This window comes from Scyliorhinus torazame, chromosome 28, assembly GCF_047496885.1.
Source record: "Scyliorhinus torazame isolate Kashiwa2021f chromosome 28, sScyTor2.1, whole genome shotgun sequence".
In the NCBI taxonomy this organism is placed as follows: domain Eukaryota; kingdom Metazoa; phylum Chordata; class Chondrichthyes; order Carcharhiniformes; family Scyliorhinidae; genus Scyliorhinus; species Scyliorhinus torazame.
In genome coordinates, this window is record NC_092734.1 from 4,353,372 (window position 1) to 4,369,064 (window position 15,693).

A 15,693-nucleotide genomic window follows, 5' to 3' on the forward strand; every position below is an offset into this window, starting at 1 on the left:
CTAATTTGCCAATCAGTTTAATTCAACCGGTCGACAGAACTCCTCTGTGACGAAAGCTCCCAATGAGGACAATGCAGAGGGCAGCTATTAATTACTTCACCACATTCAAACTCTGGGGGGGAAAAAAACTGCATTAACTTTGCTGCCATGATTTCTGCTTGTGATTGGTGGGCAGCAACAAATGAAACTGTCCCAGCGTAAAGAAATGAGAAAGTTGAAGCCATCAGCCATTGTCACAAGCTCCTCAGCCCCTCGCCATCGAATCTCTTGCCCTCCGTCTCCACTGTCACAGGTTGAATAGTCCTGTTGAACCCCAGGCTAAATAGTATCTTCCATGTCAATAATAACAGCAACGAGCATTTATCCAGCACACTTAATATCCTCAGGCATCTCTTCGGGGAATAGCTAGCCGAGTCTTTACTTTAGTCAGTAAAATGCATAAATTCAGCAGCTTGTCACAGGACCATCTTCACAAAGCAATGGACCAAATCGAGAGAGATATTTGAAAGCTGAACAAAAGGTTGGGTAAGAGGTGAGTTATAAGGAAGGTTTTAACGGAGAAAGGAGGGGTGTGGAGACAGAGGAATTGAAGAGTGGAGGTGCTTATGGTGGAAGACATGGTCAGGATGTTGAGGATGGTGGTGTTTCCTCACCATCTCTGCGATTCCCGTTACTCCGCAGAGTCCCGGATTCACCTGTAGGCCAGACCGGGTCAGGGCGGCAAATTTTCTTCCCTAAAGGACATTAGTGAACCAGATGGGTTTTTTATGAGACTCGACAATGGTTTCATGGTCATCGTTAGACTTTTAATTCCAGATATTTATTCAATTCAAATTTCCACACCTGCCAGGGTGGGATTTGAATCCGAGTCTCCAGAGTTGTACCCTGGCTCTCTGCACTACTAGCCCAGTGACTGTACCACTATGACACTGCCTCCCTTGATGCACTGTAGTAACTCACCAAGGTTCATAGAACATAGACCATACAGTGCAGAAGGAGGCCATTCGGCCCATCGAGTCTGCACCAACCCACTTAAGCCCTCACTCAGACAGCATCTTCCGAGCTCATGACCACTACCATCTAGAAGGCTTCACTGGGAAATCCCATTGATAAGCGGCAGAAAGATAGAATCCCTCCGCCAGCGAATGGCGTTCTGCCGAGGAACACACAGCTGCCAGGCCGGAGAATCCTGCTCAGTGTCGCTTTGAAAACCTGGGTACTTCCTGTGCATTGGTCAGCTCATTGATCAAAAACACCCTGCCCTTTATATTCTCAAAGTAAGACCGCATATTCTGATAAGTATCTATATTACGGACTCTGTAATTCAACTGTTAAAATTGTGAAGGATAGGATATCCTGCAGTTCTTTGAGGAAGTAACAGGCACTGTGGATAAAGGGGACCTAGTTGATGTCCTGTATTTGGATTTGCAGAAAGCTCCTGGTGTCGGGTGTAACATGTTGGCTTGGCTTGCAGATTGGCCGGCGAGCAGGAAACAGAGAGTTGGCATAAATGGGTTATATTCTGGTTGGCAGGATGTAACAAGTGGTGAGCCACAAGGATCAGTGCTGGGGCCCCAATTTATCACAATTTATGTAAATAACTTGGATAAAGGGACAGCAGACACCATCTCCCTGGCCCTACGCTCATCCCTGGAGCATCTCAACAACAAGGACTCCTACCACAGACTCCTATTCATTGACTACAGCTCCGCCTTCAACACCATAATCCCAGCCAAGCTCATATCGAAGCTCCAAAGCCTAGGACTTGGCTCCTTCCTCTGCAAATGAATCCTTGACTTCCTGACCCACAGACCACAATCAGTAAGGATAAACAACAACATCTCCTCCACGATAGTCTTCAACACCGGGGCCCCGCAAGGCTGCATACTTAGCCCCCTACTATACTCCCTGTACACACACGACTGCGTGGCAAATTCTGGCTCCAACTCCATCTACAAGCTTGCTGACGACAGAACTTTAGTGGGTTGGATCTCGAATAACAATGAGTCAGAATACAGGAGGGAGATAGAGAACCTAGTGGAGTGGTGTAGCGACAACAATCTCTCCCTCAATGCCAGCAAAACTAAAGAGCTGGTCATTAACTTCAGGAAGCGAAGTATCGTACACACCCCTGTCAGCATCAACGGGGCCGAGGTGGAGATATTTGACAGCTTCAGATTTCTAGGTGTGCACATCACCAGTAATCTGTCCTGGTCCACCCACGTCGACGCTATGACCAAGAAAGCACAACAGCGCCTATACTTCCTCAGGAAACCAAGAAAATTGGGCATGTCTACACTGACTCTTACAAACTTTTACAGATGCACCATAGAAAGCATCCTATCTGGCTTCATCCCAGCCTGTTATGGCAACTGCTCGGCCCAAGACTGTAAGAAACTAGAGAGTCGTGAACACCGCCCAGTCCAACACGCAAACCCACTTCCCATGCATTGACTCCATCTACACCTCCCGCTGCCTGGGGAAAGCGGGCAGCATAATCAAAGACCCCTCCCACCCGGCTTACTCACTCTTCCAACTTCTTCCATCGGGCAGGAGATACAGAAGTCTGAGAACACGCACGAACAGACTCAAAAACAGCTTCTTCCCCTCTGTTACCAGACTCCTAAATGACCCTCTTATGGACTGAACTGATCGCTCCACACATCTTCTCTACTGAGCAGTACTACACTCTGTATGCATCACCCGATGCCTGTGTCTATGTATTTACTTTGTGTATTTATGTTCGCCCTATGTTTTTTTCTCATGTACGGAACGATCTGTTGAGCTGCTCGTAGGAAAATACTTTTCACTGTACCTCGGTACACGTGACAATAAACAAATCCAATCCAATGGTTGCGACATGTGCTGATGACACAAAGATAGTTCGGAAAGTAAATTGTCAAGAGGAGGTAAAGAGGCTACAAAGGGACAGGGGTGAAGTCACTGGGCAGAGATCTGGCAAATGGAGCATAATTTGGGAAAATTGAAAATTGTCCATTTTGGCAGGAAGAACATAAAATAAAGTTATTGTGTAAATGGTGATAGATTGTGGAGCTCTGAGGTACAGAGGGGTTGGGGTGTCCCATTGCATGAATCACAAAAGGCTAGTGTACAAGTACAGTAGCTAATTAGGAAAGAACGAAATAGAACGTTATTGTTTATTGTGAAGGGAATTGATTACACAAGTAAGGAGGTTATGCTTCAGTTGTGTAGGGCATTGGTCAGACCACATCTGGAGCGTGTGTACAGTATTGGGCTCCTTATCGAGGGAAAGATATGAATGTATTAGAACCAGTTCAGGGTAGGTTTACTAGACTAATACTAGGAATGGGCAAGTTGTCTTCTGAGGAAAAGTTGGAAAGGTTAGGTTAGGTTTGTATCCACTGGAGTTCAGAAGGGTGAGAGGTGATTTGATTGAAACACTGACCCTGAGGGGTATTGACAGGGTGGGTGTGGAGAGGATGTGTCCTCTTGTGGGAGAATCTAGAGCTAAGGGTCACTGTTTAAAAATAAGGAGCCACTCATTTAAGAAGAGATGCAAATGTTTTCTCTCTGAGGGCTGCGAGTCTTTGGAACTCTCTCCCGTTGAATATTTTTTAAGGCAGAGATAGACAGACTCTTGGTTAACAAGAGGGTTAAAGGTTAACATAGACGATGAAGATAGGAGCAGGAGGAGGCCATTCGGCCCTTCAAGCCTGCTCCGCCATTCATCACGATCATGGCTGATCATCCAACTCAATAGTCTAATCCTGCTTTCAACCTCCATATCCTTGATCCCCTTCGCCCTCAGTGCTATATCTAACTGCTTCTTGAAAACATACAGGGCGCGATTCAGCGACGGCGGTGCACCCAGCGGGGAGCCAGACACGATGGGCGAATTGCGTGAGTGCCCCTAATCGGGCTCCACGCCGAGTGCCAGGGCAATCGCGAGATACCTGACTCGCTCCACCAGGGGCGATATGGATCTCGTCCTCCTGTTCCTTATTCGTATGTATGTTAATAGTACCAGGAGCCAAGCTCCTAATCTGCTGGAACATTTATTCCACAAGAATAATGGTCCCAGCCTGACTGTGTCTTGTTGCTCCAGCATGTTTGGGTGGGTGGGGGGTTGGTAAATGTTTACACATGCGTTCACAGAACCTGCTCCTGTGGGTATAATGCATTGTGTCGACGGTGTCGGGTCAAGCATTCAGGATGGGTGAACATTGAGTTTGACCCGAGTGCTCAGGATGGGGAAGGGAATCTGGGGGGATTTGCTCAGAGCCTCAGTTACATTCTGCACACTGTCAGCTTAAACCACTCCATCAAATTGAGAATTATACCAAACCTTAAACATCGCAGTATTCCTCACTTCACTGAGTTCCTGGAGGTCACTGTCCAGACTCGATCCAAACTGTAAGGTAAGATATTTTCCACATCTACGGGATTGTAAGCTTTGTTAGATTTTTACTTCAGCGGAAGATCTGAATGGAGGCCGGCTGGCACCCTTGGGGCAGTGTGTCTAACTCTGCACTACCATTGCTGGCTATGCTCTCATTCCACGTCAGCGGAACTTCCTGATGTCACATCAAAGCTTTCCTCTGGAAATATCAAACAACAAAGGTCAGGGAATGTTACCATTTCACTTTTACAGCTTTGAGGGATTCTACAGTTTCTTTTTACAGTGAAGTTTGTATAAAGGATATTGAAATGCATCCCACTAATGGGCAGCTTGTGTGTACAGTCCATTGGGGTCCCACGCCACACCGTGGGGGGAAACTGTGTGGCGTTCACCTGGAAACATTCACACGGGGCCACTCATGTGATTCAATCTTCCTCACTGGGCGATGAGGGCCAATCAGACGCCCAGACATCAGCATTCCGATCTTCATCTCAAAAGATGTAAAGTAGTAAGGGCAGTACGGTGGCGCAGTGGTTAGCACTGCTGCCTCACAGCGGCAAGGTCCCAGGTTTGATCCCGGCTCTGGGTCACTGTTCGTGTGGAGTTTGCACATTCTCCCCGTGTTTGCGTGAGTTTCGCCCCCACACCCCAAAGATGTGCAGAGTAGGTGGATTGGCCACGCTAAATTGCCCCTTAATTGGAAAAAATGAATTGGGCACGCTAAAATTATTTTTTAAAAGATGTAAAGTAGTGGTAACAAAATTGTGGACGTACGCGCGCATAGAATGAGAGGCTATCAGGGTCTGGTTTAGATGTGAAGAATTCCATCACTTTGTTGGATAAAAACATGAATTGGTCATTTATTTCATTTCGGGAGCTTGCTGTGCACTAATCAGCCGCCACATCTCCTTCCATTACAACAAAGGCCACACTGCAAAAAAAATAGTTGACTGGCTGTGCAGCATTTTGGGATGTCCCGAGGTTACTGTTACCAGCTGCCCCTGTAGTTTGGTACAATTATTTTGATCCAGCACTGAAGAATGATGCAGTAACAGTTCAGAACCACAGACCACATCTTGGTGCTTTCGTTACTCCAATTACAGAAAATCTGACATGGTGTGATTCATTCCCTTGGGTTCAGATTGAGGATCAATGGAGCAGATGGATTTGGATTTGACAGATTCCCAACACTGACTCGCGATGTTTATTGAGGATCTGGTTAATTGTTTCTTTACTCTGCAGAAGCAAGCCCGTGGCAAGAACCTGATAATCAAAGGATTTGACATTTCATCATTAGCCTCAGAAAACAAGCCGTGATTTATTGATTAACTTCTCCTGTTTATTCCCCCTGCAGTTGGCCGTCTGGGATCCAGTGAAGGGCCTGAACGGGAGTCTTCAGGAGCGGCGTTTGGAAAGTGACATGCAAGGCGTGACCTTGAAAGTGGTCACTATCCTGGTAATGGAGACCTTTGTGTTGCCAATAGAGCCATGGGATCACACTCAGTCTTAATATATAGGCACAGTAACACGTCTTACACCAGGTTAAAGTCCAACAGGTTTGCTTCGAATCACTAGCTTTCGGAGCGCTGCTCCTTCCTCAGGTGAATGAAGAGGAGGGTTCCAGAAACATAGATATAGACAAATTCAGTGATGCAAGGTGATGTACGAGTATGTACCCACCAGGTACGCGGTACATACTTGTGCACCTCGGCCAACGTTGTCTACCTCATACGCTGCAGGAAAGGATGTCCCGAAGCGTGGTACATTGGCGAGACCATGCAGACGCTGCGACAACGAATGAACGGACATCGCGCAACAATCACCAGGCAGGAATGTTCCCTTCCAGTCGGGGAACACTTCAGCAGTCAAGGGCATTCAGCCTCTGATCTCCGGGTAAGCGTTCTCCAAGGCGGCCTTCAGGACGCGCGACAACGCAGAATCGCCGAGCAGAAACTTATAGCCAAGTTCCGCACACATGAGTGCGGCCTCAACCGGGACCTGGGATTCATGTCGCATTACATTCATCCCCCACCATCTGGCCTGCGAAATCCTACCAACTGTCCTGGCTTGAGTCAATTCACTCTTTATCCCTCTCTCCAGTTACTCTGTCTGGACCTGCAAAGACTTACTTACCCACAAAGACTCGGATTCAAAGTATCACCTTGCATCATTGACTTTGTCTATATATATGTGTTTGTGGAACCCACCTCTTCATTCACCTGAGGAAGGAGCAGCGCTCTGAAAGCTAGTGATTCGAAACAAACCTGTTGGACTTTAACCTGATGTTGTAAGACTTCTTACTGTGCTCACCCCAGTCCAACGCCGGCATCTCCACACCATAATATATAGGAGCAGAATGAGACCATTTGGTCCATCGAGTCTGCCCAGTCAGTGTTCACATGTCGATCACTTCCATCTCTCCTGTGTCACTCCCCTCTCCTAAATGCCATTCCCCTCTCACCTGTGCCACTCCGTCACCCCCGTCCCACCCCGTCTCCCCCCATGTCACTTCCCTCTCCCCTGTGTCACTCCCTGTCCCCCTATGCCACTCTGTCTGCCCCCGCCCCACTCCCTCTCCCCTCATGTCACTCCCCTCCCCCTTGTCGCTCCCTCCCACCAATGTCACTCCCTCCCACAATGTCACATCCCTCTCCCCTGTCACTCCCTCTCCCCAATGTCACTGACTCTCATCAATGCCACTCCCTCTCTGACTCCCCTACCCTGTGACGCTCCCCTCTCCCCAAAGTCACTTCCTCTCCCTGTGTCACTCCTGCCCGTTAAACTCATTACTCCAGCCCAATACTCCCAAACTCCTGTTTCATCTACAAACAGATCATACAGAAGTTGGGAATCTATTTAGTCCATCATATATGTGCCCTCTTCCAAATGGCTTTCCAAATTGTTGATTATCAGTTTGCCTTTCAGCCTCATTTCCTTCACCTCACCTTGAATAGACAATCTTTTTGTGGTAAATAATCGCCCGCGGGAAGTCCACCTCACCAAGATTCCTGAAGAAACTTCCTTCCGTGCACTGAGCATCTTTCCCTCATTTCCCATCCCTCCTCAACAGACATGAGGAACTTGGTGAAAATTCAATTTCTCAGTTCCCAACATGTGTTGGGAAATCCCTCTTGATGCTCAACTTTGAAATCTAAATGTGCTCCGAATTCTCAGTGTTTCTCCCCGGTCTTCACTAACGGTTTCAAACCGTTTCCAAATTGTTTGAAATGCAGAGTGACACAATCATGCTAACTCCTAATCCTTTAATGCACCCCATGCCACTAATATCATTCATTGTTTGAATATTAAAAATTTCAAATGCAGCATAACGACATTGAGAAACAAGGTGTTAATCGACATTATTCCTGATGAATATCAATGGCGACTCAGTCGGGAAGGGTGCACAGGGGATCAGGAATCTTCTCTGGCAGGTTGCTGCTGGCAAATCCTTTCTGAATGTGGAAGGGACTGTGTTGGAGTCAGAATGCCCCGTGTATAAAGCTGTCGACATGCTCCCTTATCTTTCTGCTCATCTAGTTGAAGCTGTGTGTGTATCCACAGGAGGAGCCCTTCGTCATGGTGGCTGAAAACATCTTAGGACAACCAAAACGCTACAAGGGCTTTTCCATCGATGTCCTTGACGCGTTGGCAAAGAATCTTGGATTTAAGTATGAGATTTATCAAGCGGTGGATCATATGTATGGCACTCAGCTTCCCAATGGATCCTGGAATGGAATGATCGGGGAACTCATTAACAAGGCGAGCACTCATTTATTCATACACACTCAGTTTAATGATTGAACTTCCACTCTTCATTCCCTCTTTGGTCTAATTATCTGATAGGATGATATCGTTTGTGTAAAGACCAATCCCACTCAGCAAGCTGTCATTATCCCAGGATAACACTTCGGTACAGTATCAAAAGAGTGCCGCACTGTCAGAGGGTCAGTACTGAGGGAGTGCTGCAGTGTCAGAGGGTCAGTACTGAGGGCGTGCCGGACTGTCAGAGGGTCAGTACTCAGGGAGTGCCGCACTGTCAGAGGGTCAGTACTGAGGGAATGCCGCACTGTCAGAGGGTCAGTACTGAGGGAGTGCCGCACTGTCAGAGGGTCAGTACTGAGGGAGTGCTGCACTGTCAGAGGGTCAGTACTGAGGATGTGCTGCACTGTCAGATGGTCAGTACTGAGGGAGAGCTGCACTATAAGAGGATCAGTACTGAGGGAGTGCCGCACTGTGAGGGTCAGTGCTGAGGGAGTGCTGCACTGTCAGAGAGTCAGTACTGAGGGAGTGCTGCACTGTCAGAAGGTCAGTACTGAGGGAGTGCTGCACTGTCAGAGGATCAGTACTGAGGGAGTGCCATACTGTGGGAGGGTCAGTACTGAGGGATTGCTGCACAGTGGGAGGGTCGGTATTGAGGGAGTGCGGCACTGTCAGAGGGTCAGTACTGAGGGAATGCCACACTGTCAGAGGGTCAGTACTGAGGGAGTGCCGCACTGTCAGAGGGTCAGTACTGAGGGAATGCCGCACTGTCAGAGGGTCAGTGCTGAGGGAGTGCTGCACTGTCAGAGGGTCAGTACTGAAGGAGTGCTGCACTGTCAGAGGGTCAGTGCTGAGGGAGTGCTGCACTGTTGGAAGGTCAGTGTTGAGTGAGTGCTGCACTGTTGGATGGTCAGTGTTCAGGGAGTGCTGCACTGTCAGAGTGTCAGTATTGAGGGAGTGCTGCACTGTCAGAGGGTCGTGCAGAGGGAGTGCTGCACTGTCAGAGGGTCAGTACTGAGGGAGGGCCGCACTGTCAGAGAGTCAGTACTGAGGGAGGGCCGCACTGTCAGAGGGTCAGTACTGAGGGAGTGCCACACTGTCAGAGGGTCAGTACTGAGGGAGTGCTGCACTGTCAGAGGGTCAATACTGAGGGAGCGCTGCACTGTCAGAGAGTCAGTTCTGAGGGAGTGCCACACTGTCAGAGGGTCAGTACTGAGGGAGTGCCGCACTGTCAGAGGTTCAGCACTGAGGGAGTGCTGCACTGTCAGAATGTCAGTACTGAGGCAGTGCTGCACTGTCTGAGGGTCAGTACTGAGTGAGTGCTGCACTGTCGGAGGGTCAGCGCTGAGGGAGTGCCGCAATGTCAGATGGTCAGTGCTGAGTGAGTGCTGCACTGTTGGATGGTCAGTATTGAGGGAGTGCTGCACTGTCAGAGTGTCAGTATTGAGGGAGTGCTGCACTGTCAGAGGGTCAGTGCAGATGGAGTGCTGCACTGTCTGAGGGTCAGTACTGAGGGAGTGCTGCACTGTCAGAGGGTCAGTACTGAGGGAGTGCTGCACTGTCAGAGTGTCAGTGTTGAGGGAGTGCTGCACTGTCAGACGGTCAGTACTGAGGGAGTGCTGCACTGTCAGAGGGTCAGTGCTGAGGGAGTGCTGCACTGTAGGAGGGTCAGTGCTGAGGGAGTGCTGCACTGTTGGAGGGTCAGTGTTGAGGGACTGCTGCACTGTTGGATGGTCAGTGTTGAGGGAGTGCCGCACTGTCAGAGGGTCAGTGTTGAGGGAGTGCTGCACTGTAGGAGGGTCAGTGCTGAGGGAGTGCTGCACTGTTGGAGGGTTAGTGTTGAGGGAGTGCTGCACTGTTGGAGGGTCAGAGTTGAGGGAGTGCCGCACTGTCAGAGGGTCAGTGTTGAGGGAGTGCTGCACTGTCAGAAGGTCAGTACTGAGGGAGTTCTGCACTGTCAGAGGGTCAGTACTGAGGGAGTGCTGCACTGTCAGAGGGTCAGTGCTGAGGGAGTGCTGCACTGTTGGAAGGTCAGTGTTGAGTGAGTGCTGCACTGTTGGATGGTCAGTGTTGAGGGAGTGCTGCACTGTCAGAGTGTCAGTGTTGAGGGAGTGCTGCACTGTCAGAAGGTCAGTACTGAGGGAGTGCTGCACTGTCAGAGTGTCAGTATTGAGGGAGTGCTGCACTGTCAGAGGGTCGTGCAGAGGGAGTGCTGCACTGTCAGAGGGTCAGTACTGAGGGAGGGCCGCACTGTCAGAGAGTCAGTACTGAGGGAGGGCCGCACTGTCAGAGGGTCAGTACTGAGGGAGTGCCACACTGTCAGAGGGTCAGTACTGAGGGAGTGCTGCACTGTAGGAGGGTCAGTACTGAGGGATTGCTGCACTGTGGGAGGGTCAGTACTGAGGGAGCGCCGCACTGTCAGAGGGTCAGTACTGAGGGAGTGCTGCACTGTGAGGGTCAGTGCTGAGGGAGTGCTGCACTGTCAGAGAGTCAGTACTGAGGGAGTGCTGCACTGTCAGAGGGTCAGTACTGAGGGAGTGCTGCACTATAAGAGGGTTCAGTACTGAGGGAGTGCTGCACTGTCAGAAGGTCAGTACTGAGGGAGTGCTGCACAGTCAGATGGTCAGTACTGAGGGAGTGCTGCACTGTAGGAGGGTCAGTGCTGAGGGAGTGCAGCACTGTTGGAGGGTCAGTACTGAGGGAGTGCCGCATTGTCAGATGGTCAGTGCTGAGTGAGTGCTGCACTGTTGCATGGTCAGTGTTGAGGGAGTGCCGCACTGTCAGAGTGTCAGTGTTGAGGGAGTGCTGCACTGTTCGAGGGTCAGTACTGAGGGAGTGCTGCACTGTTGGAGGGTTAGTGTTGAGGGAGTGCTGCACTGTTGGAGGGTCAGTGCTGAGGGAGTGCCGTACTGTCAGAGGGTCAGTGTTGAGGGAGTGCTGCACTGTCAGAAGGTCAGTACTGAGGGAGTGCTGCACTGTCAGAGGGTCAGTACTGAGGGAGTGCTGCACTGTCAGAGGGTCAGCGCTGAGGGATTGCTGCACTGTTGGAGGGTCAGTGTTGAGTGAGTGCTGTGCACTGTCAGAGGGTCAGTGCTGAGGGAGTGCTGCACTGTCAGAGGGTCAGTGCTGAGGGAGTGCTGCACTGTCAGAGGGTCAGTAATGAGGGAGTGCTGCACTGTTGGAGGGTCAGTGTTGAGGGAGTGCTGCACTGTCAGAGGTTCAGTACTGAGGGAGTGACGCACTGTCAGATGGTCAGTACTGAGGGAGTGCTGCACTGTCAGAGGGTCAGTACTGAGGGAGTATCGCACTGTAGGAGGGTCAGTACTGAGGGATTGCTGCACTGTCAGAGGGTCAGTACTGATGGAGTGCTGCACTGTCAGAGAGTCAGTACTGAGGGAGTGCCACACTGTCAGATGGTCAGTACTGAGGGAGTGCTGCACTGTCAGAGGGTCAGTACTGAGGGAGTGCTGCACTGTGGGTGGGTCAGTACTGAGGGATTGCTGCACAGTAGGAGGGTCGATATTGAGTGAGTGCGGCACTGTCAGAGGGTCAGTACTGAGGGAGTACCGCACTGTGGGTGGGTCAGTACTGAGGGAGTGCTGCACTGTCAGAGGGTCAGTACTGTGGGAGTGCCGCACTATCAGAGAGTCACTACTGACGGAGAGCTGCACTGTCAGAGGGTCAGTGCTGAGGGAGTGCTGCACTGTTGGAAGGTCAGTGTTGAGTGAGTGCTGCACTGTTGGATGGTCAGTGTTGAGGGAGTGCTGCACTGTCAAAGTGTCAGTATTGAGGGAGTGCTGCACTGTCAGAGGTTCGTGCAGAGGGAGTGCTGTTCTGTCAGAGGGTCAGTACTGAGGGAGTGCTGCGCTGTCAGAGGGTCAGTACTGAGGGAGTGCTGCACTGTCAGAGGGGTCAGTACTGAGGGAGTGCTGCACTGTCAGAAGGTCAGTACTGCGGGAGTGCTGCACAGTCAGATGGTCAGTACTGAGGGAGTGCTGCACTGTCAGAGGGCCAGTATTGAGGGAGTGCTGCACTGTCAGAAGGTCAGTACTGCGGGAGTGCTGCACAGTCAGATGGTCAGTACAGAGGGAGTGCTGCACTGTAGGAGGGTCAGTGCTGAGGGAGTGCTGCACTGTTGGAGGGTCAGTACTGAGGTAGTGCCGCGTTGTCAGATGATCAGTGCTGAGTGAGTGCTGCACTGTTGGATGGTCAGTGTTGAGGGAGTGCTGCACTGTCAGAGTGTCAGTATTGAGGGAGTGCTGCACTGTAGGAGGGTCAGTGCTGAGGGAGTGCTGCACTGTCAGAGGGTCAGTACTGAGAGATTGATGCACTGTCAGAGGGTCAGTACTGAGGGAGTGCTGCACTGTCAGAAGGTCAGTACTGAGGGAGTGCTGCACTGTCAGAGGGCCAGTATTGAGGGAGTGCCGCACAGTCAGATGGTCAGTACTGAGGGAGTGCTGCACTGTTGGTGAGTCAGTGTTGAGGGAGTGCTGCACTGTCAGAGTGTCAGGGTTGAGGGAGTGCTGCACTGTTAGAGGGTCAGTACTGAGGGAGTGCTGCACTGTCAGAGGGTCAGTGCTGAGGGAGTGCTGCACTGTAGGAGGGTCAGTGCTGAGGGAGTGCTGCACTGTTGGAGGGTCAGTGTTGAGGGAGTGCTGCACTGTTGGAGGGTCAGTGTTGAGGGAGTGCTGCACTGTTGGAGGTTCAATGTTGAGGGAGTGCCGTACTGTCAGAGGGTCAGTGTTGAGGGAGTGCGGCACTGTCAGAAGGTCAGTACTGAGGGAGTGCCGCACTGTCAGAGGGTCAGTACTGAGGGAGTGCTGCACTGTCAGAAGGTCAGTACTGAGGGAGTGCTGCACTGTCAGATGGTCAGTACTGAGGGAGTGCTGCACTGTCAGAAGGTCAGTACTGAGGGAGTGCTGCACTGTGGGAGGGTCAGTACTGAGGGAGCGCCGCACTGTCAGAGGGTCAGTACTGAGGGAGTGCTGCACTGTCAGAGGGTCAATACTGAGGGAGCGCTGCACTGTCAGAGAGTCAGTACTGAGGGAGTGCCACACTGTCAGAGGGTCAGTACTGAGGGAGTGCCGCACTGTCAGAGGTTCAGCACTGAGGGAGTGCTGCACTGTCAGAATGTCAGTACTGAGGCAGTGCTGCACTGTCTGAGGGTCAGTACTGAGTGAGTGCTGTACTGTCGGAGGGTCAGCGCTGAGGGAGTGCCGCAATGTCAGATGGTCAGTGCTGAGTGAGTGCTGCACTGTTGGATGGTCAGTATTGAGGGAGTGCTGCACTGTCAGAGGGTCAGTGCAGATGGAGTGCTGCACTGTCTGAGGGTCAGTACTGAGGTAGTGCTGCACTGTCAGAGGGTCAGTACTGAGGGAGTGCTGCACTGTCAGAGGGTCAGTACTGAGGGAGTGCTGCACTGTCAGAGTGTCAGTGTTGAGGGAGTGCTGCACTGTCAGACGGTCAGTACTGAGGGAGTGCTGCACTGTCAGAGGGTCAGTGCTGAGGGAGTGCTGCACTGTAGGAGGGTCAGTGCTGAGGGAGTGCTGCACTGTTGGAGGGTCAGTGTTGAGGGACTGCTGCACTGTTGGAGGGTCAGTGTTGAGGGAGTGCCGCACTGTCAGAGGGTCAGTGTTGAGGGAGTGCTGCACTGTAGGAGGGTCAGTGCTGAGGGAGTGCTGCACTGTTGGAGGGTTAGTGTTGAGGGAGTGCTGCACTGTTGGAGGGTCAGTGTTGAGGGAGTGCCGCACTGTCAGAGGGTCAGTGTTGAGGGAGTGCTGCACTGTCAGAAGGTCAGTACTGAGGGAGTGCTGCACTGTCAGAGGGTCAGTACTGAGGGAGTGCTGCACTGTCAGAGGGTCAGTGCTGAGGGAGTGCTGCACTGTTGGAAGGTCAGTGTTGAGTGAGTGCTGCACTGTTGGATGGTCAGTGTTGAGGGAGTGCTGCACTGTCAGAGTGTCAGTGTTGAGGAAGTGCTGCACTGTCAGAAGGTCAGTACTGAGGGAGTGCTGCACTGTCAGAGGGTCAGTACTGAGGGAGTGCTGCACTGTCAGAGGGTCAGTGCTGAGGGAGTGCTGCACTGTCAGAGGGTCAGTGCTGAGGGAGTGCTGCACTGTCAGAGGGTCAGTACTGAGGGAGTGCTGCACTGTCAGAGGGTCAGGACTGAGGGAGTGCTGCACTGTCAGAGGGTCAGTACTGAGGGAGTGCTGCACTGTCAGACGGTCAGTACTGAGGGAGTGCTGCACTGTCAGAGGGTAAGTACTGAGGGAGCGCCGCACTATCAGAGTGTCAGTACTGAGGGAGTGCGGCACTGTGGGAGGGTCAGTACTGAGGGAGTGCCCCACTGTCAGAGGGTCAGTATTGAGGGAGTGCCACACTATCAGAGAGTCAGTACTGAGGGAGTGCTGCACTGTCAGAGGGTCAGGACTGAGGGAGTGCTGCAGTGTCAGAGGGTCAGTACTGAGGGAGTGCCACACTGTCAGAGGGTCAGTACTGAGGGCGTGCCGGACTGTCAGAGGGTCAGTACTGAGGGAGTGCCGCACTGTCAGAGGGTCAGTACTGAGGGAATGCCACACTGTCAGAGGGTCAGTACTGAGGGAGTGCCGCACTGTCAGAGGGTCAGTACTGAGGGAATGCCGCACTGTCAGAGGGTCAGTGCTGAGGGAGTGCTGCACTGTCAGAGGGTCAGTACTGAAGGAGTGCTGCACTGTCAGAGGGTCAGTGCTGAGGGAGTGCTGCACTGTTGGAAGGTCAGTGTTGAGTGAGTGCTGCACTGTTGGATGGTCAGTGTTCAGGGAGTGCTGCACTGTCAGAGTGTCAGTATTGAGGGAGTGCTGCACTGTCAGAGGGTCGTGCAGAGGGAGTGCTGCACTGTCAGAGGGTCAGTACTGAGGGAGGGCCGCACTGTCAGAGAGTCAGTACTGAGGGAGGGCCGCACTGTCAGAGGGTCAGTACTGAGGGAGTGCCACACTGTCAGAGGGTCAGTACTGAGGGAGTGCTGCACTGTCAGAGGGTCAATACTGAGGGAGCGCTGCACTGTCAGAGAGTCAGTTCTGAGGGAGTGCCACACTGTCAGAGGGTCAGTACTGAGGGAGTGCCGCACTGTCAGAGGTTCAGCACTGAGGGAGTGCTGCACTGTCAGAATGTCAGTACTGAGGCAGTGCTGCACTGTCTGAGGGTCAGTACTGAGTGAGTGCTGCACTGTCGGAGGGTCAGCGCTGAGGGAGTGCCGCAATGTCAGATGGTCAGTGCTGAGTGAGTGCTGCACTGTTGGATGGTCAGTATTGAGGGAGTGCTGCACTGTCAGAGTGTCAGTATTGAGGGAGTGCTGCACTGTCAGAGGGTCAGTGCAGATGGAGTGCTGCACTGTCTGAGGGTCAGTACTGAGGTAGTGCTGCACTGTCAGAGGGTCAGTACTGAGGGAGTGCTGCACTGTCAGAGGGTCAGTACTGAGGGAGTGCTGCACTGTCAGAGTGTCAGTGTTGAGGGAGTGCTGCACTGTCAGACGGTCAGTACTGAGGGAGTGCTGCACTGTCAGAGGGTCAGTGCTGAGG

At 51.8% G+C, this 15,693-nt stretch overlaps 1 protein-coding gene across 1 annotated transcript in view; it reads left to right on the plus strand.

The window, feature by feature from the left end:
- The window catches only part of LOC140403431 (glutamate receptor ionotropic, delta-1-like), a 1,359,932-nt gene that overhangs the window by 1,123,647 nt on the left and 220,592 nt on the right, over positions 1–15,693 (plus strand). The window contains 2 exon segments of the mRNA XM_072491342.1: positions 5,736–5,837; positions 7,943–8,140. Coding sequence (XP_072347443.1) covers positions 5,736–5,837; positions 7,943–8,140 — 300 coding nt within the window.